The sequence below is a fragment of the Lepus europaeus genome, chromosome 5 (genome assembly GCF_033115175.1).
Source record: "Lepus europaeus isolate LE1 chromosome 5, mLepTim1.pri, whole genome shotgun sequence".
NCBI lineage: Eukaryota > Metazoa > Chordata > Mammalia > Lagomorpha > Leporidae > Lepus > Lepus europaeus.
Window position 1 is genome coordinate 78397334 of NC_084831.1, and position 20898 is coordinate 78418231.

At 44.7% G+C, this 20898-nt stretch overlaps 1 protein-coding gene across 1 annotated transcript in view; it reads right to left on the reverse strand.

Moving 5' to 3' along the window:
* Window positions 1–20898, reverse strand: part of MCOLN2 (mucolipin TRP cation channel 2) — a 74990-nt gene that overhangs the window by 24835 nt on the left and 29257 nt on the right. The window contains exons 4-7 of the mRNA XM_062193420.1: window positions 18796–18949; window positions 5107–5191; window positions 4907–5003; window positions 2245–2344 (exon numbers count right to left, since the gene is read on the reverse strand). Of these exons, the coding sequence (XP_062049404.1) occupies window positions 2245–2344; window positions 4907–5003; window positions 5107–5191; window positions 18796–18949 (436 nt within the window). The remainder of the gene's footprint in view (window positions 1–2244; window positions 2345–4906; window positions 5004–5106; window positions 5192–18795; window positions 18950–20898) is intronic.

The window sequence follows — 20898 nt, forward strand, 5'->3', positions numbered from 1 at the left end:
CTCTATTGAACCACGTTGCCACACCCCACACAAACATTTTCCAATCTTATGTTTGTAAAACACAGGAAAATGTCCAGGAACATGCACCTGCTTAGGGAAGGTCCCTGCACCGAGTCCCTGGCCTGTCTGTGGGACCCTCAGGCAGAGTTCTCCAAACGTACTGCCCTCCCCCCTGCAATACCGTTTATGTCACCCAGCAACGGGGAATCCTGCTCATTAAGTCTTCACGAGGCCCTCATCCCCAGAGCGCTAAGTCCATAAAATCAAGTTAAGTGAGGGCTGGTGGGATGAACTTTGGATGATTGTGTGGAAGCAAGGAACTTCAGAACCTCTTGGAAATGGCACAAGGGCCCCACCAGACATGGCCCTGCCCTGAGCCACTGCCCTCAAAACCAGGACAGCCTCAACCCACCAGACAGCTTCATGTAGGGGAAAACAAGACAAAACATTTCCTAGGCTTGTTTCCAAACTCTAACTTTTGAAACCTTTTACACCACATCGCTTATTTCAAACTCGCATTCTGCTAGTGATGGGATCTGGTTTCCTGGGAGAAGCAGATGGGAAGTTCACAGTTTCCATTCAGGGTGTTTGCGAAGCTTGTTTTTCTCCACGCTGGCCACGGGAGGGAGCCAGAGCTCCTCTCTTTCAGAACAGGCGTAGAGAAACCCCAAGGTTTTAGGATCCCTGTGGGTAGGCAGTTAAGTACTTCTTTGGCAACAGATCTGAAAGCCTCGCTCATTCTCCCATTTTGATCTTCACAAAGATCATTCCAAATCACATCTGATATGCGACAAAGGTCAAAGGTTTCCCACAGAAACAGGGACAAAGGTCAGGTTTCCCACAGAAAACAGCTGCACCAGTGCTCAGTGCTGGGGCTGGGATTCACTTTCTGACAGAGAGGCCGGGCCGCTGACAGGATCGTGGATCCAACCCTTCAGAACCATCTGGACACACCGCATCTGCAAAGCCACGGGTCCCAGGTCACCTCTAGTTCACAACAAATCTAAAATACCTGCCTCGGTCATTTCACATTTTATTCCATTCTGAAAATCTGCTTACAGGGAAAGTCACTTAAACTCAACCTGCATGTTAAACAAAACAAAACAAAACACGGGGCTGGTGCTGTGGCATAGTGGGTAAAGCCACCGCTTGCAGTTCCCGCATCCCATATGGATGCCGGTTCAAGTTCTGGCTGCTCCACTTCCCATCCAGCTCTCTGCTGTGGCCTGGGAAAGCACTAGAAGATGGCCCAAGCCCTTGGGCCCCTGCTCTCACGTGAGAGACCTGGAAGAAGCTCCTGGCTTTGAAATGTCACAGCTCCAGCCATTGCAGCCAATTGGGGAGTGAACTAGCGGATGGAAGACCTCTCTCTCTCTCTCTCTCTCTCTCTCTGTGTGTGTGTGTGTGTAACTCTGACTTTCAAATAAATAAATCTTTAAAAAAAAAAAACACATACAAATACAAATGTCATCTTGACTCCTCACCGAGCTGGCAGAACAGGGTCTGTGCAGTTCATTGTGAACGTGTGGATTCAGAGGTGTTTCCCAGTAAGGACTCAATAAATGACCCAGGGTTTGCAGAGGCTGCATCCAAGGCCCGAGGGCTCTTTCCCCATTGTCCAAGGCTCAGACCAAAGTACACCTTCGCAGGGTTAGGCTTAGGGTTAGGGTTAGTTGTGGTTTGACTTTCTTCTCTGTCCGAGTCACGTTTAAGTTTGCTCTCTTTCTCTTCCCACCTTTTGCAGATCCACCACTCATTCCCATTCCCCCCCGTGTCAGAGGCTCCACCAACACATCACTTTCCCTCCCTCCAGCCTTTTCTCCCCATTCCACAGTGCCTAGGAGTTAACAAGGGCCAGCTCTCGCCGTGGGCGCTCTGCTCTACCTTGAACACATTCACTACTCCGCATCCTGGGGGTGAACGAGGTTAGTACCTTCACATGGCAGAGGGAGATGCTGAGACACGGAGGGGCAACTCTGCCCAAGGGCACAGGCACCGTAAGCAGAGCCAGCTCCAAGCGTAGGCCGTCTGTCCGCAGAGCCTGAGCTCCTACCCTTTGGACAAGCTACTCCCTGGCGAGGTGTGAAATGAGCATTTGCCGACTTAAGCAAAAAATACAAAGGCTAGGGACACACTTGACAGAATCTAATACTCGATTGTTGTCCTCTGGAACTCCTGCTCTGAGCATTTAAGCACCCTTGAACATGCCATAACCCAAAACAGATCGGCAGAGAGCGTACGTACTGGATCCAGATATGTTCAAGTCTCTGCATTCTTTGATGGTGGCGGCATTGTCAAAATAGACTTTGATTTTGCCACTGTGAGCTTTGTTGTCAAAGGTGATCTGTAGACACAAACAGAGAGAGAGGTTACAGTCCAGTGGGGAATGGGACCTGCTGGGAAGTCTCTGCTTAGCAGTCACCCCTGGCAACCAAACAGTGCTGATCTGAAGAGAACGAGTTGGACAACAACGTCTTCATCATGTGATTTCTGCACAGCTCTCTATGGCTAACAAAAAAGTACAAGTACGGTCCAAAGGTAAACATATGGAGATCTACCTAGCTCTACGATTTCAGTTCTCTGCTTCAAGGAAATCCTAGAGTAAAACAGCCACCCAGTGCACAGAGCAGCAAAGCAGAATTCAGTCTTTGACAAGTGAACTGCATGTAAAAAGCATTTGCTTCAAGTTAGTCCCTTATGCATGAAATGCTAATTTTCTACTAGGCTGAAAATTCTGATTCATTTTGCTTCAAGAACTACACACAATGCTTTCAGAACAGACAAAAGTTGCTCCAAGATTTCAGGCTGAACAGATATGCAAAGGCCCTCAATCTCCCATGCTGTGGAATTTCAGCCAATCATTCAAATCACTCCAAGTTTATATGTAAATTATGCCAAGTTATCTTTTAGCATGAACACATTTGGGTAATCCAAAAGACTCACAAGAGCTTGGTGCACTGAATGAATCGTGATCAAACCTAAGGCGTCAGCATTTCCGAGCACAAGCTAAATTCTGTGTAATCCAGGTGCATCACCACGACGGAACCACAGGGTGGAGAAGTCAGCCCGACTGGCCGCATTTCTGCACCAGAACCTAGAGCCGCCTCCGTGAACACTGGCACTCACCATCTCCATTTCCTCTGGGGAGAACCCCTAATATACTTCTCACAAGCATTTAGAACCCTGAGCAGATAGAAATCCAAAGAAGGAAACAAAATAGGAAAGTCAAATTGGTTTCATCTTCTCTGCTGACCAGAACACGTGTCATTCATGACCTTATCTATGTGGCCCCCACTCCCCCCAGCTCCTTAACCCTCAGGTGCTCCCAAGCTCCTCCAGGGCACTCACCCCAGGAGCTTAGCCATGCCCCCCTCAGCAAGGAGGCATTCTTCCATATCATGTACACCTGCTGGTTCACTCCCCTCAAAAGCCAACAGTGGCTGGGGCCAGGCCAAGGCCAAAGCCAGGAGCCAGGAACTCAATCCAGATCTCCCACCTGGGTGGCAGGAACCCAGTTACTTGAGCATCACTTTTGCCTCCCAGCATCTGCCAGAGTCACATTTCAAACCCTGTCACCCTTGTGTGGAATGCATGCATCCTAGCCAGGGGCTTGGCCACTAGGTCCAAGCCCTCCCACCCCCTTTAACTTCTTTGTTTACTCATTCTTCTGTCTGTTTCCTCCACTTGGTTGTAAGTTTCCAAGGAGCCACTGTACCTCGAAGAGGTAGAACAATGCCTGGTACACAGTGGGATTCAGGAAGTGTTTCTCAGTTGTGTGGGATGAAGCAGTCATCTGTGGATGCAACTTGCAGCTAAGCCACTGAGTTTCACCCAGGGCTGGGGAAGGGGGGCCTGCAGGCCATATGTGGCCAGCGCAATCATTTGGTCTGGCCATACTAAGGCAACTATAGGCTGGACTCTACATTCAGTAACTAATTTTTTATATAAATTTTATTTATTTGACAGGTAGAGTTATAGACAGTGAGGGAGAGAGAGACAGAGAGAAAGGTTTTCCTTCCATTGGTTCACTCCCCAAATAGCCGCCACGACCAGAGCTATGCCAATCCGAAGCCAGGAGCCAGGTGCTTCCTCCTGGTCTCCCATGTGAGTGCAGGGGCCCAAGCACTTGAGCCATCCTCCACTGCCCTCCCAGGCCACAGCAAAGAGCTGGAGTGGAAGAAGAGCAGCCGGGACTAGAACCCGGTGTTCTTATGGGATGCCGGCGCCACAGGCAGAGGATTAATCAAGTGAGCCACGGTGCCGGCCCCAGTAACTCTAATTTTTAAGTTGATCATTTTGTATGTCCCATGAATGATGTTGCACATATCCAAATGGCCCCAGTAGAAAAAAAAATGGTTCCCCACCTCTGGCAGCCCCTTAACAAACAGGAAAGAAATAAAAGAAAAGGGGAGGGAGGGGGGAGAGAAGGGGATTCCATGACCGTGAGAAGTCAGCCTGCTCTCCCGTCCCCACAAGAGCGAGCACTGCCCTGAGCTCTCTCAAAATGAAAGGGGAAGCCGCTCCTCGGCTGCCCAGCCTTCAGATCTGGGAGGCAGCTTCTGCCTTGAGGTTTGAAAACATCTGAGATGCCCTTCCTTTGAAGCTGGACAGAACCCTACAGATATGTCAAACACATGTCATCAACGTGTTTTTCTTTCATGGACTAGGAGAGCTGGAGGTGAAAACCATTTTGCAAACTACTCTTTTCAACCCTGGAATCTAGCTGGAAAAGGCTAGAAGGGGCGTATGTCCTGTGCAGAAGTAACATCTCCGGGTCAACCACAGCCTCACAGAAACTGAAACCCGGCCGCAGCTAGCATGTGTGCCGGCGTGGTTCACGCTCCACATCTACAAAAGGAACAGGACGCTGCAACTGAACGTCGCTGAGGACGACAAAGACACTTGCCGTGTTCTGAAAAACGTAGCAGTCCGGCAGCTCTCGGGAACGAATGGTCTGTAGGTCAATGCCCTTGAGACGAAAGGAGATGTCCACTTGCAGGAGCCTGTGTAAGAGACGTGAAAGGTGTAAGTTGTCATAGCCTAACCGCACTGTTCCCCTGCCCCCATCTCCGTCCCCAGAGAACTGAGACTTCAAAATGGGCTCACCGATCAAACTCCAGGGTGAAGAATGATGACTGCTTCCAGTCCTGCGGGTTCTGGGAAAGGAGCTGGAGGTCTAACTGGACACAATCTGGGGCAGTCAAAGAAGGAACGTGGATTGTTGCAGGCAGGAGTCAGATGCTAGTTCTAGTGGGGGCCGGTGTGATGGGGAGTGGGATGCTTACAAAGTCTCAAAATGCCTCCCCAGAAAATATTTGCAAACTGGAACAGGAAGAACGGTAGCCTTTCAGTGGAGAGCCTGGCAGATACCACACAAAGTGAGCCAAGTTGACGTCACCAGTAATGATGGTTATCGTCAGGTGCCTCCTGAAGCCATGTACTGAGCAGGACACGTCACCTGTGTGGCCTTCCTGCCAAAGATGCCTAACTTCAATCTGGTCATGAAGAAACAGAGAAACCCTAAGAGAGGACATTCTACCCTTTAAGAATGCCAAGGTCAGAGCAGGCATTTGGAGTAGCAGTTAAGACACTTCTAAGCAGGACACCTGCAGCCCATATCAGATTGCCTAGTTTGAAACTTGGCTTTGGGTCAGATCCAGAATCCTACTAATGTGCATCCTGGGAGGCAGCAGGTGATGGCTCAAGTATTTGTGTCCCTGTTAAGCCACGTAGGCCACCTGATGGAATTCTAGACTCCTTGTTTTGGCCTGTCCCAGCCTCAGCTGTTGGGGGCATTTGGCGAGAGAACCAACAGATGGGAGATCTCTCTGTTTCTTGAGTTTCAAATAAAATGAAAGAAATAAACAAAATTTTACTTTAAAAAGATCCAAGATACTCTTCTTAAAAAAAAAAAAAAAAAAGGTCAAAGTCATTAAAAAAAAGAAGGCAAGCAACTTTATCTTGCTCCAGATTCAAAAAGACTAAAATGACAGAGCAACTCAGTGCAAGACATGATCCTGGAAAAGCTCTGGAACTGGGATATGGGTTTTCTTGTGCTATGAAGAACAATAGGACATTTGATGAAATCGTATTGGTGTCACCCATCATTTTGAACGCAGTACTGGGGTCATGGAGGAACAGGTCCTTGTTTTGGGGAAATGTACACAGAAACATTTAGAGATAAAGCACATCCATACCTTCAGGAGAAGTATTTACACACAGGAAGGATAATCAAGGAAGTGTGATAAAACATTAGTATTTGGGAAATCTGGAAGAAGGGTAGATAGGAAATTTTTGTGCTGCTTTGTAAATTTTTTGTTAATTTTGACACTTTCAAATTTTTAAAAAAGTGAAACAGAACTCAGGTTATGTTCAAACAAAAACAAAGCATGAATTATAAACTATAGAAGAATGATTCCAAGAGTCTTACATAAAAATTAGTCCCATTAGAGACTGAGCATCCCTAATTGAAAAATCCAAAACCTGAAATGCTATAAAACGTGAAACTTTTTGAATGCCAACCTGACACCACAAGCGGAAAATTCCACACCTAACTGTATGTGATAGATCTTGGTTAAGATGCAGCTACACAAAAAATACTATATACAATTACCTTCAGCCTATGTGCTCAAGGTATAGTTGAAACATAGACAAATATTGCATTTAGACATGGGTCCCTTCCCAAAAATACCTCATTATCTATATGCAAATATTCAAAACTCCCAAAATATGCAAGATCTGAACTATTTCCGGTCCCAAGCATTGCAGTTAAGGGTTGCTACTGCTACTGTGTAGTCCAACATCCTTGCTTTACAGGCCGAGATGAGCATTTTCTTTTCTTTTTTTTTTTCAAAGATTTATTTATTTATTTGAAAGTCAGAGTTACACAGAGAGAGGAGAGGCAGAGAGAGAGAGAGAGAGAGGTCTTCCATCTGATGGTTCACTCCCCAATTGGCCACAACAGCCAGAGTTGCACCAATCCGAAGCCAGGAGCCAGGAGCTTCTTCCGGGTCACCCAGTGGGTTTAAGGGCCCAAGGACTTGGGCCATCCTCCACTGCTTTCCCAGGTCATAGCAGAGAGCTGGATCAGAAGTGGAGCAGCCCTGTCTCGAACCGGCGCCCATATAGGATGCCAGCGCTTCAGGCCAGGGTGTTAACCCGCTGCACCACAGTGCCGGCCTCTGGGATGAACACTTTCAAGGTCAGAGAAACCTAGTGGCAGAACTGGTGTGAAGCCAGCCTGACCCGCTCCTCCAGGCTATGCTGCCCATTCTGGGCTGTCTTGGAAATGGAAAAGCTGGGGCCTATAATGTAATGCCCAGAACCCAGAAGATGCTTGGAAATCTGGGCAGACTCAATGGCTAAATCCTTTGGAATGTTATCCCATAATTGCAACTCTTTATTTGCTTACCTATCCTTCAATTGTAGTTAAGGTGTTTGAGAGAAAGGGCATGACTATAAAGCACCTTGTTAAATATCCATTGCTAGTACTCAAAAGACATCCTGATACATGGGACACACTTACATTTAATGAAAACTAGGCCTCCTGGGCCAAACACAGGACCCAGAATGGCACAGATGACTCCGCAGCCATCATACCCACACACTGGGCAGGGCCATTGTATCTCCAGTTCTCTTACCTAACGCATCATCTTGTTTAATACTCAAAGCCACCTTGTGAGATAGGCACCAGTGCTGCCATTTTACAGATGCACAAACCAAGAAAGTTCCTGAAGGTCACACATCTAGCTGGTGGTCATCCAAGTAAAAATCTGCCCATGCTTCACTCCAGAGCCTGAGCTCCACCAGCACACAGAGGAAACTGACCTCCGAGCACAAATTTTAGGAGAACATCAAAGGCTCGGGTGCCCTCCTCAACTCTCATTCACTTATTTATAAAGTAAGCATGGGTTGAAAGCCAGGCACCGTGCTAGGCTCAGACAGACATGGTCACTGCCTCCATGGGGCTCCCATTCCAGTGGCAGAGATAATAAGTAGACAATATATACTACATAATCTTACGGTGTGGGAAGTACAAGATAGGCAAGGGTGAGCGAGATAGAGTAGGCGGGAAAGCCCTAGCTTAGGGAAGGTGGTCAGGGCATGACCCTCAAGGTGGTGGAGGTATTTAGTTGAAACCTAAAAAGACCAGCTTTGCACAGATCCAGGGGAGTCTCTGGGTATGGGAAAAAAAAAAAAAAAGCAAGGTCTGAGGCCTCCAGGCAATGAAGAGCCTGGCTTCTTCCCCAGCTAGAAAGGGAGCTGGAGGGCAGGCAGGCTGCCAGCTCCTCTAGGGATATGTGGATTTTGTTCTAAAGGGAATTTTGTTCTACAAGAAGTCACTACTAATTTTAAAACAGGAAGTGGTATGACCCAATTTTTTTAAAAAGGGATAGAAGGAGAGGCAGAGAGATAGAGAGGTCTTCCTTCTTCTGGTTCACTCCCCAGTTGGCTACAACAGCCAGAGCTATGCTAATCTGAAGCCAGGAGCCAGGAGCTTCTTCCGGGTCTCCCAGTGGGTACAAGGCCCCAAGGACTTGAGCCATCCTCCACTGCTTTCCCAGGCCATAGCAGAGAGCTGGATCGGAAGTAGAGCAGCTGGGACTTGAACTGGCGCCCATGTAGGATGCCGGCACTGCAGGTGGCAGTTTTACCTGCTATGCCACAGTGCTGGCCCTGACCCAATTTATATTTTTTAAAATACCACTCTGGTTGCTGTGCTCTGGGCAGGGGGTGGTCGAGGTGCCATCAGAAGCAGGAAGGTCAGTTTAGGCAAGTTGTGGCTTAGACTACAATGATGGCAGTGGAAAGGGAGAACTTCAACAAGGTCAGGTATGGAGCTTGAGCAACTGGGAATATTTATAGTATAATACGAAAATGCTAGTGTCCTTTTCTAAGATGGGGATGCCTAGAAAGGAGCCGGGTGGTTCAGGGAGGGATGGGTGGAGTTTTAAAATCTTCTGTTTGGGGGCCGGTGCTGTGGCATATAGCAGACTAAGTTTCTGCCTGTGGCACCGGCATCCCATATGGGCACTGGTTCAAGTACCGGCTGCTCCTCTTTAGATCCAGCTCTCTGCTATGGCCTGGGAAAGCAGTCGAAGATGGCCAAGTGCTTGGCCCTTGCATGAGAGTGGGAGAGCTGAAGAAGCTTCTGGCTTCTGGCTTTGGGTTGGCTCAAGCTCCTGCCATTGTGGTCATCTGGGGAGTGAACCAGTGGATGTAATACCTTTCTCTCTGTCTCTCCTCTCTCTGTAACACTACCTCTTAAATAAATAAATAAAATCTTTAAGAAAAATGTTCTGTTTGGGGGGTGGGCATTTGGCACAGCAGCTGACACCGCTTGGGATGCCTTCACCCTGTATCAGGTTACCGGGGGTCAAGTCCCAGCTCTGCTTCTGAGTCCAGTTTGAGTTCTCACCTCCTGGCTTTGGCCTAGCCCAGTCTCAACCATCATGAGCACTTGGGTGTAAATCAAAGGATAGAAGATTCTCTCTCTCTGTGTCTCTCCCTCCCTCCATCCCTCCCTCCTTCCCTCCTCCCCCCATCTCTCTCTTTCTGCCTTTTAAATAATTTTTTTAAAAGATGCATATTTGGATCCAGTAGCCCAGATGGGGCCTGAGAGACTGCATTTCTCACAAGCTTTCAGGTGGTGGTCATGTTGCTGGTCTTTGAGCAGCAAAGATCTACTGTCCCAAATCATTACACGACTTGGCTCAGTTTCTGAGCTTGACTGAGCACGGGTTTTCTCAACTGTACGAGGAAGAGAAAGCTGATGACATCAAAGGTCCTTCTACCTCAACATTCATATTCTAAGGGAATGTGAATGAATTTTTTAATTAATCTGATCTGAGTAAATGACTGTGCTCAAAAAGAGTAACATGGTCAAGATATAGGAACCCAACACTGCCTCAGGTCTTTTTCTCCTGTACAGGTGAGCATTCTCATCCAGAAGTTCAAAGTAAGACTTGCTACAAAATCTGAAGTTTTGTGAGCATCCTGGTTTGATGTAGCATTTAGGAACATTTTAAATTTAAGATTTTCAAATGCTGTCTATGCAAATATTTCGAAATTTGGAAAACCCTCAAATCTGAAACACTTTTGGCCACTAGTATTTTGGGTAAGGGGTACTTGATCTGTATTTCATTTACTCTAAGAAGGGTGTGTGTGTGTGTGTGTGTGTGTTTCACTTTTAAACATCTCTAAAGCAGATGAATCTTAAGAAAATATGATGGCATCTCAGATCCAGAGGAATCTGACAGATTTTTATTAATTTTACACTATTTGTAAACCTTATGAAAGTTCGGTGGGTTGATTAAAATTTGCATTACCCTGTTTGTAATTAAAGAGTTAACACTTTATCTAAGTACACATTCAGGACTCTCGGAAGCCTGGCTGAACTTACTCTACAGTCATTTCTCCTGAGTCTGCCAAGCACCTGGTAGCAGCAAAGGTGAGATTTTTTTTTTTTTAATGATACAAAAGCCCCAAGCAATATATTAAATCTTAAACAAAACAAACAGAAATCTAGCAGAGGTGGAGAACATTTTTTCTGCCAAGAGCCATTCGGATATTTATAACATCATTCATGGACCATACAAAATTACTGACTTAAAAATTAGTCTGCTAGGGGATTCCAATTCAATCCCATTAAGGTGGCATGTACCAATGCCATCTCACTAGTGAAAGTGATCAGTTTCAGTTCACAATTGATCACTCTGATAGGATTAAGAGTCAAAGGGATCACATAAACAAGACTAGTGTCTGCTAATACTAACTGATAGAATTAAAAAGGAGAGAACGATCAACATGGGAAGCGGGATATATAGCAGACTCATAGAATGGCAGATATCCTAAACAGCGCTCTGGCCTCAGAATCAGCCCTTAAGGCATTTGGATCCAGCTAAAAAGCCCATGAGAGTATTCTAGGCATGGAAAGCCAAGACACTATGGCAAAAAAAAAAAAAAAACAACAACAAAAAAAACTAAATGAAAGATCTCTGTGAGTGAGATCCCAGTGGAAAGTATGGGCCATCAAAGAAGGAGGTACCTTTCTCTGAAGGGAGGAGAGAACTTCCACTTTGACTATGGCCTTGTCTAAATAAGATCAGAGTTTGTGAACTCAAGAGGCTTCCATAGCCTTGGCAACTCATGACAAGAGCCTCGGGTGATTACTAACGTCATAAATAAGAGTGTCAATTGTTAAATCAACAACAGGAGTCACTGTGCACTTACTCCCCATGTAGGATCTCTGTCCTTAATGTGTTGTACTATGTGAATTAACGGCATAACTAGTATTCAAGCAGTACTTTATACTTTGTGTTTCTGTGTGGGAGCAAACTGTTGAAATCTTTACTTAGTATATACTAAATTGATCTTCTGTATATAAAGATAATTGAAAATGAATCTTGATGAAGAATGGGATGGGAGAGGGAGTGGGAGATGGGAGGGTTGCGGGTGGGAGGGAGGTTATGGGGGGAAAAAGCCACTATAATCCAAAAGCTGTACTTTGGGAATTTATATTTATTAAATAAAAGTTAAAAAAAAATTAGTCTGCTAGAGATTTACTGAATTTCAAGTCCAGTCCTACCTGTAGTTGCCTTGGCAGGGCCCGACCAAATGATTCTAGGTTGAATGTTCCTCACCCCTGATAACAACCTTGTCACTTAGAGGAACCTAACTTATAAACCAAAAGATGCCAACCAATGAAATAACAACCCTAGTGGGAGAGGAGACAGACAGGTTCTTAAACCAGCACGGAAAATGACAAAATGCTCATAATGTCTCGTGCTAAGAACATGTCAAGGAGAGAAGGTAATAAGCTGTAAAACTGCATTACAAAGGGCCGGCGCCATGGCTCAATAGGCTAATCCTCTGCCTTGGGGTGCCGGCACACCGGGTTCTAGTCCCGGTCGGGGTGCCGGATTCTGTCCCGGTTGCCCCTCTTCCAGGCCAGCTCTCTGCTATGGCCCGGGAGTGCAGTGGAGGATGGCCCAAGTCCTTGGGCCCTGCACCCCATGGGAGACCAGGAGAAGCACCTGGCTCCTGCCTTCGGATCAGCGCAGTGCGCCGGCCGCAGCGGCCATTGGAGGGTGAACCAACGGCAAAGGAAGACCTGTCTCTCTGTCTCTCTCTCTCACTGTCCACTCTGCCTGTCAAAAAAATAAAAAATAAAAATAAATTTTAAAAAACTGCATTACGAAGATGGTGGAATAGGGAAGAAGCTTACTGTTCTAGTCTAGGGGAAGATGTTTTTTTAAAAAAAAGTGGAGAGAGCCCAATTTTTCAGGGAAGCATTAGGGAGAAAATGGCAGAGAAAACTCCACACAAATTAGAAGGGCACTGTGGACTTATGTGGGGGGGTGTGGACACACAAAACTCAGGACCCCAGCAGCTGAGAGCCTCAGCACTAACTTTGGAGAGTGAGGTGAGACCAGACTGCAGTGGCCCAAGCCACTGGCAATAAGTCTGCAGGAAGATCCTGGCAGGAGTCCAGCTTGGAGCCCTGTGGGAGACAGTGTACCTGCCAACCTAGAGGGAAAAAAAGGGCAGGGCATGTTTCTCTCTCCCTGGCCACCTGGTGCCAGCATCCTGTAACTAGCCGAGGGAGGGCAAGAGCCATTTTGGATATACACAACAGCTGTGCTAGCTCATGTCTGCATGCCCAGCAACCAGCCAAGAGGAAACCAGTGTGAGTCTGCGTGGGAGAACTGACAGGACTGTGAAAACACTGTGGCTGTGTCGGAGGCACGGGGTGTGGCTGAGACTTTGGGCAGTCACTGTGGGCAGCTCCACATGTTCAGGGCTCCCTGATTCCCTGGTGAGGGTCATTGCTGAGGGGTCAGTGTTCAGATCAAGGATGGTGTGGTTCTTGTAGCAGTGCAGATGAGTATTGTATCCACTGGAACTAGCACCCAGGCATTGGTCTCCTTTGATGAGAGGAGGTGAGTGTGAGAATATACCAAAAGAGCAGAACAAACCTCCTATCTGATTAAAAAAAAAAAAAAGGAGGGGGGGAGATTTACCACATCCAACTTGGGTGTCACACTGGATACTCCCCTCACCCTGGAGCACTGATCAGAGCTCACTGGCCACACCCACCACACATCTCTGGGTATTCACTGAAAGAGTGGTCTCTCCACTAACACCAAGGCATAATTTAAAGATAAAACCCAGCATGTGGGGGGAAAAAACAAGTTCCACTACAAATTCCTAATAATAAAGGCAGCAATTCAAGAAACAAGAACAGGGCCAGTGCCATGGCTCAATAGGCTAATCCTCTGCCTTGCGGCACGGGCACACTGGGTTCTAGTCCCGGTCAGGGTGCTGGATTCTGTCCCGGTTGCCCCTCTTCCAGTCCAGCTCTCTGCTATGGCCCAGGAGTGCAGTGGAGGATGGCCCAAGTGCTTGGGCCTGCACCTCACGGGAGACCGGGAGAAGCACCTGGCTCCTGTCTTCGGATCAGTGCGATGAACCGGTGGCAGTGCGCCAGCTGCGGCAGCCATTGGAGGGTGAACCAACAGCAAAGGAAGACCTTTCTCTCTGTCTCTCTCTCTCTCACTGTCCACTCTGCCTGTCAAAAATAAATAAATAAATAAAAAGAAACAAGAACAAGGAAGACAACATGACACCCCCAAAAGAACACAACCCTTCAATACTAGAATGTAAAGATGAAGAGATTGATGAAATGCCAGAAACTCAATTAAAAAAATTGATCAAATTATTCCTTAGAAATAATAAGATGCAAATTCATGAACTAAAAGAAATCTGTACTGGGGCTGGTACTGTGGTATAGCAAGCAAAGCTGCTGCCTGCAGTGCTGGCATCTATATGGGCACTGGTTCGAGTACCAGCTACATCACTTCTGATCCAGCTCTCTGCTGTGGCCTAGGAAAGCAGAAGATGGCCCAAGCCCTTGGGCCCCTGCACTCACATGGGAGACCCTGAAGAAGCTTCTGGCTCCTGGCTCAGCCCAGCTCCAGCCGTTGCAACCATTTGGGGAGTCAACCAGATGATGGAAGACCAACCTCTCTCTCTCTCTCCCTCTGCTTCTGCCTCTCTATAACTCTGCCTTTCAAATAAATAAATGAATCTTTAAAAAAAAATGTACATGACATGAATGAAAATTTTTTTGCATAAAATTGAGAGAAATCAAAATGAAATATTAGAAATAAAGAATTCAATAGAATAAATTAAATTAAAAATATGGTGGAAAGCATTAAGAGCAGACGCAGAGAGGCAGAAAAATGAGTATCCAAGTTAGAAGACAAATGTCTGGAAATTTTACAGTCAGACCAAGAAAAAAAAAAAAGAAGAAGAAATAAGAAAACTAAAAATAATGTCAGATGTTTATGGGATACTATCAAATGACCCAACATATACGTCTTTGGAGTTCCTGAAGGCATGGAAAGATAGAATGGATTAGAGGGCCTTTTCAGTGAAAAAATTTACAGAAAACTTTCCAAATTTGGAGAAAGAAAGGGACATCCAAGTACAGGAAGCACATAGAACTCCTAATAGACATGACTAGAAAAGATCTTCACCATGATACATTGTAGTCAAACTCTCCACAGTAAAACATAAAGAAAAGATTCTAAAATATGCACAAGAAAAAAAGCCAGATTACTTTCAGACGATCTCCAATTAGACTCACAACTGACTTCTCATCAGAAACCCTACAGGCTAGGAGAGAATAGTGAGATACAATTCTAAGTCTTAAGCAAAAAAAATTGTCAACCCAGAATGCTGTACCCTGCCAAGCTCTCATTTATGAATGAAGGTGAAATAAAGACCTTCCATAACAAACAGAAATTGAATTTGTCATCACTCATCCAGCCTTACAAGATGCTTAAGGATGTCATCACTATGAAAGAAGGTGAAGGCAGAAAATCTCCCAGTAAAATACAAAGGAAATCCAAAGTAAACAATAGGATTATTTATGGAAAAATGGCAGGGCCAAGTCATTGCTTATCAATAGTCACCTTGAATGTAAATGGCCTCAACTCTTAAGTTAAAAAGCACAGACTGGCTGAATGGATTAAAAAACAAAACCCATCTGTTTGCTGCCTACCAGAAACATATCACATCAGCAAAGACACATACAGACTGGAAGTGAAAGGATAAAAAATGATATTCCATGCTAAAAGAAACCAAAAAAGAGCTGGTGTAGCCATCCTAAAATCAGACAAAATAGACCTTAACACAAAAACTGTTAAAAGAGACAAAGAATTATGTAATGATTAAGGGACAAATTCAACAAAAAGATGTGACTGTTGTAAATGTATATGCACCTAATTACAGGGTACCTGACTATTTAAAAGAAATGTTATGGATCTAAAGGGAGATATAGACTCCAAATACAGTAGTAATTGGGTACTTCAATACTCTACTTTCAGCAATGGACAGATCAACCAAACAGAAAATCAGCAAGTAAACAACAGAGTTAATCAACACTATAGACCAAATGGACCCAACAGATATCTACAGAAATTATCATCCTACAGGTACAGAATACACGTTCTTCTCACCAATGCATGGAACATTCTTTAGGACAGACCACATGCTAGGCCATAAAGCAAGTCTCATAAAATTTGAAAGAAATCAAAATAATACCATACATCTTCTCAGACCACAATGGAATGAAGCTGGAAATCAACAATTCAAGAATCTCTAGAGGGGCCAGCACTGTGGTATAGCAGGTAAAGCTGCTGCCTGCAGTACTGGTATCCCATATGGGCACTGGTACAAGTCCCTGCTGCTCCACTTCCGATCCAGCTCTCTGTTATGGTCTAGGGAAGCAGTGAAAAATGGCCCAAGACTTTGTGCTCCTGCACCCACTTAGGAGGCCCAGAAGAAGCTCCTGGCTCCTGGCTTTAGATTGGCTTAGCTCCGTCTGTTGCGGCTATTTGAGGAGTGAACCAGCGGGTAGAAGTCCTTTCTCTCTGTCTCTCCCTCTCTCTGTCTGTAACTCTACCTCTCAAATAAATAAATAAATCTTTAAAAAAGGGAAGCTCTAGAACATATATAAACACTTGGAGACTGAACAACATGCTCCTGAATGAACAGTGGGTCATTGAGGAAATCAAGAGATATAAAAAAATTTCTGGAAACCAATGAAGACAATAATACAACATATCAAAACTCATGGGATACAGCAAAATCAGTGTTAAGAGGAAAGTTTATAGCAACTGGTGCTTACATCAACCCTGTCTACATCAAATCTGGTCATTTGCAACAAAATGGATGAAACTGGAAAAATCATAGTCAGTGAAATAAGGCAGTCCCAAAAGGACAAAGACCATATGTTCTCCTGGATCTGTGATAACTAATAAAGCACCTAAAAAGTAGTCTATAGAAGTGAAATTAACACTTTGAGATGCCATGACTTTGAACAGCCCTTGTCTCAACTGTTGAGGAACAGATTTGTATTCATACAATTTGTTGAACTTTTCACTTAGTATATTGTATGTGTAGAAAATTAATTGAGAATGAAAAAAAACACATTGCAGAAAATGAACCCTCTATTCCATTGATAGTCAACTAAATGTGTAGAAAAAAATGTTTTCAGTGGGATTCATAGCATTCCTCCCAATGAGGCTGACCCAGAGATCTTGCAGCTCTAGAGAGGAAAAGAGGAGGCCGGAGCCCTTCAGGATGAACTAAATGAAAAACATGGCTCTGTCTTAACAGGCAACTGCACAAGGACACAGAAACTCAAAGGGAAAGCTGGGCATACAGGCAGATCACTGCATTTGGTACTCTAAAGATGATGCTCTTAATAGTAAAGATAATGCAAAATTCATGAATCATTAATCTAGAACTGCTTCTGTGATTCACCACACAAAGGAAGTCAAACTCAATTCCTTTTCATATCATCTGCAGGCTTCCTTGGAAGCATCCAAGAAAATCTAAAGTCCTGTATCAAATATACAGATACACAGTTCTTTCATAATAATGTATTTCCCATGAACTTTTTGAAGACCCTCTTATGCAAGGATTTCAAAAATGTTTGCGTCAAGATAAATAGCTTTTCATTCCATTTTTGCATGAACTTTCTGTAGTAACCCTGGATTTTAAAAATCTTGTTTATACCTTTTGGATGCATCTTTAGATTTTCTTTAACAAGATATGTTGAATCAAATAATACAATTAAATTGCTTAACCAAACTCTCAAAATAAAATCAAATCCATAATTAACCTCTCTCTATTTAGTTCAAAAAATTCCATATCCCGATAGGAAGGAAATGAACAAAGGAGCCCCTGTCTACCGACCGTGGAATGAATCCTGCTTTCCAGCCCTGCCTGTCCTACCTAGCCACTGCTGTTGACTTTGGCCTCATTTCTTTAACCAATTTTCCAAGAAAAATCAAGTGAGCAAAACAGCACATGAATCACTGGGAAACGGGTATGGTGCATTCAATTTGAGTCACACAATTTTAAGAGGGCGAGAGGCAGATGATGGCCCATGTGAAGCAGAGGCCGATAGATAGGCTTCAGGCTTGCAGCCCCATGGTCAAGTCCTCCTATCACAGTCACAGGAATCACCCACAGGCAGGAGCACAGTCGACCAGCCCAGGGAATGTGTAGGGGAGAGATGAAGCATGAAATATGATTAGCTCCTTTAGGTGGATGATCACATAGATCTCAGGCCAGCAGACACAAACGACACTTCAGGGTTGCTGGTTACAGAGCCAAGCAACAGGACCTCCAGATAGTGGCTGAGGGCAGCCTGGGAGCCAGCCCCAGATGCGCCTCTGCTGGCTCTACATGGACTTTGCTTTCAGAGTCCAGGGGGCACATTTACATCTGAAGAGAATGCAAACAGGCAGCCTGGCAAAACAGGACCGAAACCTGTGTCTTACAAGGGTTGTTTTGTTGTGCCAGCAGAGCACCTGGAGATGAGATTTTCAGAAATGTGGTCACATGAACAGTGTGACACTCCTGAGACAGGGTAGAAATAGGATCCCTTCAATCCAGCCCCTCCTGCCCTGATCTGTAGCCATCTTTCACTTGACTGTGCAGTCACCCAGCTCCAAACCAATCGAGAGCAAGCAGCGTTCAACACCCAAACCACAAAAGACCCCCTACAGCCCATTCTGGACTTCCCCCCAACCTACACCTGCCCAGAATAGCCCAACCTGACCTACATCTGACCTTCCATGGTAGTGAGCAACACCACCATTTTAACTTACTAGAATAGAACCCTTGCTGCTAAACTGGTTGCTATTGGAGGAGTCATAGCCATTTAATCGTTGCAACTGTGGTATGTAAGACAGTGAGTGCCTTGTTCACAGAAGCTGTGCACAGACACAGCATTTGTTGAAATGATGACAAAACCCAGAGATTCTAAGTCAAACACTTTGCATTGACATATGCTATGCTTTGGAGTCCTTAATGAGCTGGCACAAAACAATTTTACTTCCTTATTCATGTTTTGCTGAGGGATCTCCTAAAAGAAAATGAGTTCTTAATCACAATTTGCCTTTGCAAACATTATATGTTCTGCATCTCTACACACGTTGCTTCATTTAATATATGCAGGCCCATTTTTACAAAAATGCCCAATTACCCTTTCTTGATGGACAAAGCTTAAACAAACAGAGCACACCTGTGCATTTATCCCTAAAGCAATGACACTGAGCTACACCAGAAAGACCCACCCATGGGGCCCCTGAATCTCGGCAGGCTAAGGTAGGTTGACAGGCCGATTAGCTCCCTGTGGCCTGCTGCATGTGTGGGAACTCGTGCTCCTAGCGCAGAAGACGGTAAAGGCATGCGATGAAATACTCGCCGCGTTACCTATCTCGACGTCGCTATCAAGGCTCAGTGTGGCGTTGGGCGATAACACCGTCCCCCTCTTGTAATGCTGCTTACAGACTTTCAGGCCGATCCTATGCTCTTCATTCTCCCCGTAATCAAGGGTGGCCAGGGAGATGTTCTTTAGACGATGATACTATTAAAAACATAGCAATGACAATTGCAAATGCGGATCAAAACCTTACACTGTATCCCATAAATACATAACATATACAATAACTACTGTTAATTCAAAGCAAAATAACACAGAAGTTAAGAAATAGATTTTTAAAAACCACAAAGAACATTGCAAACATGCATGACTGCTTGGGCACTGCCCATCTCCAGAGATCTTTCTGGGACACATCGCTGAGGACCTAAAGCATCCACACCCCAGCTTGCATGTGCGCAACTTTACTATTTGGCTACCTGCACTGACAAGGCTTTGCTAACCCCCATCTTCATTCATAATGACTTTACTATTCCGGAAACTTCTGTCCAGGAACACAAAAGTTACAAATAACAGTGTTGTTTATTTCAGGAGGTTCTGGAAAAAGTCATTTAAATAAACACCAATTTGAAGATTTTGCCTGATAACAACTCCAAGATGCTTTGGAACTGCCCCTTATCCCCCACTAACTTTCATCTTGCTGTGTCAACCACAACCCTGGACTACTATATCATGATCATTATAGAATTGTTTTTTAATTTATTTTATTTATCTGGAAGTCAGAGTTATATAGAGAGAGGGAAAACCAGAAAGAGAGAAAGAGACAGAGAGGGATCTGGAGAGAACTTCCATCCACTGGTTCACTTCCCAAATGGCTGCAATGGAAGCCAGGAGCCTGGAACTCCATCCCGGCCCCCCATGTAGGTGGCAGGGGCCCAAGGTGCATTAGTGGGGAACTGGATTAGAAGTGGAACAGGTGGAACTAGAATGAGTGCTCATTTGGAATGCAGTTGTTGTAGGCGGCAGCTTAACCTGCTGTAGCACATGCTGACCCCTGATTTTTTTTTAAGATTTATTTTGATGCTTACCCAGCTCTAACCAAGATCGCCCCACATGGAAGGGCTCCCTCTTCTCCCAAGGAAATACGGAGACCGCCCAAGGCAGCACCTGCCTCACTGCTGGAAGCAAAAACTCAGCTTCGCTCATCAACACATTTTTGGGGGGTGTTATTTTCAGGGACCCAACATTCAACAATACACATCTCACTTGCTTTCACTTGTCTAGCTCTCCCTTCTAGAATTAAGCTCATGAAGAGCAGGGTTTTATAGGTTCTGTTCACTGCTATATCCTGAATGCCTAGACAAAGACCTGCTACTTACTAGGCATGCAAATGCTTATTGATGAAAAAGAAAGAACTGTTTTTCTACCCTAAGTGTTTTCTGCAAATTCACCAATTTTCTGCAAGGCCACCAGTCTCTCATACTCACCAAACTCCAGCTACGTTAGATTTCATATTCTTAGAATTCACTAGGATTATTAATGTTAAGGCATCAAAATAGCGTGGAATCTCAGATGGAGCTTCAAATCTTCATCAAACCTTCTGAGATTATAAATCTAGCCTCGTCTACTTGATTTGGGGCAATTTACCAAAAAGAGTAGGTGTGATGGAATATATCAAAAAGATAAATCTCAAAGAAAAATTCAAAATAGGTAAACTGTATTGTGTGGAAATAAATCTAGCTCCAAAAATTGTCATAAACATTTTTCCAGGCTATGCAAAATTTACATTACAGTTACTTTTTTAAAAGGTAGAAGAGAAATTTTTCTTCCCCTACATATATTTATTTTATATTATTTTTAAAATTTATTTGAAAGGCAGAGTTACAGAAAAAGAGAGAGACAGACAGACAGGTATTCCATCCACTAGTTCATTCCCAAAGTGGCCACAATGGCTGAGACTGGGTTGATTGAAAGCCAGGAGCCAGGAGCTTCTTCCGTGTCTCCCATGTGAGTGCAGGGGGCTTTGGATCAGCCCAGCCACTGCAGCCATTTGAAGAGTGAACCAGTGGATGGAGGATATCTCTCTGTCTCTCCTCTCTTTCTGTAACTCTTTCGACTAAATAAATGAATCTTTTCTTAAAAAAAGAGAGATTGAC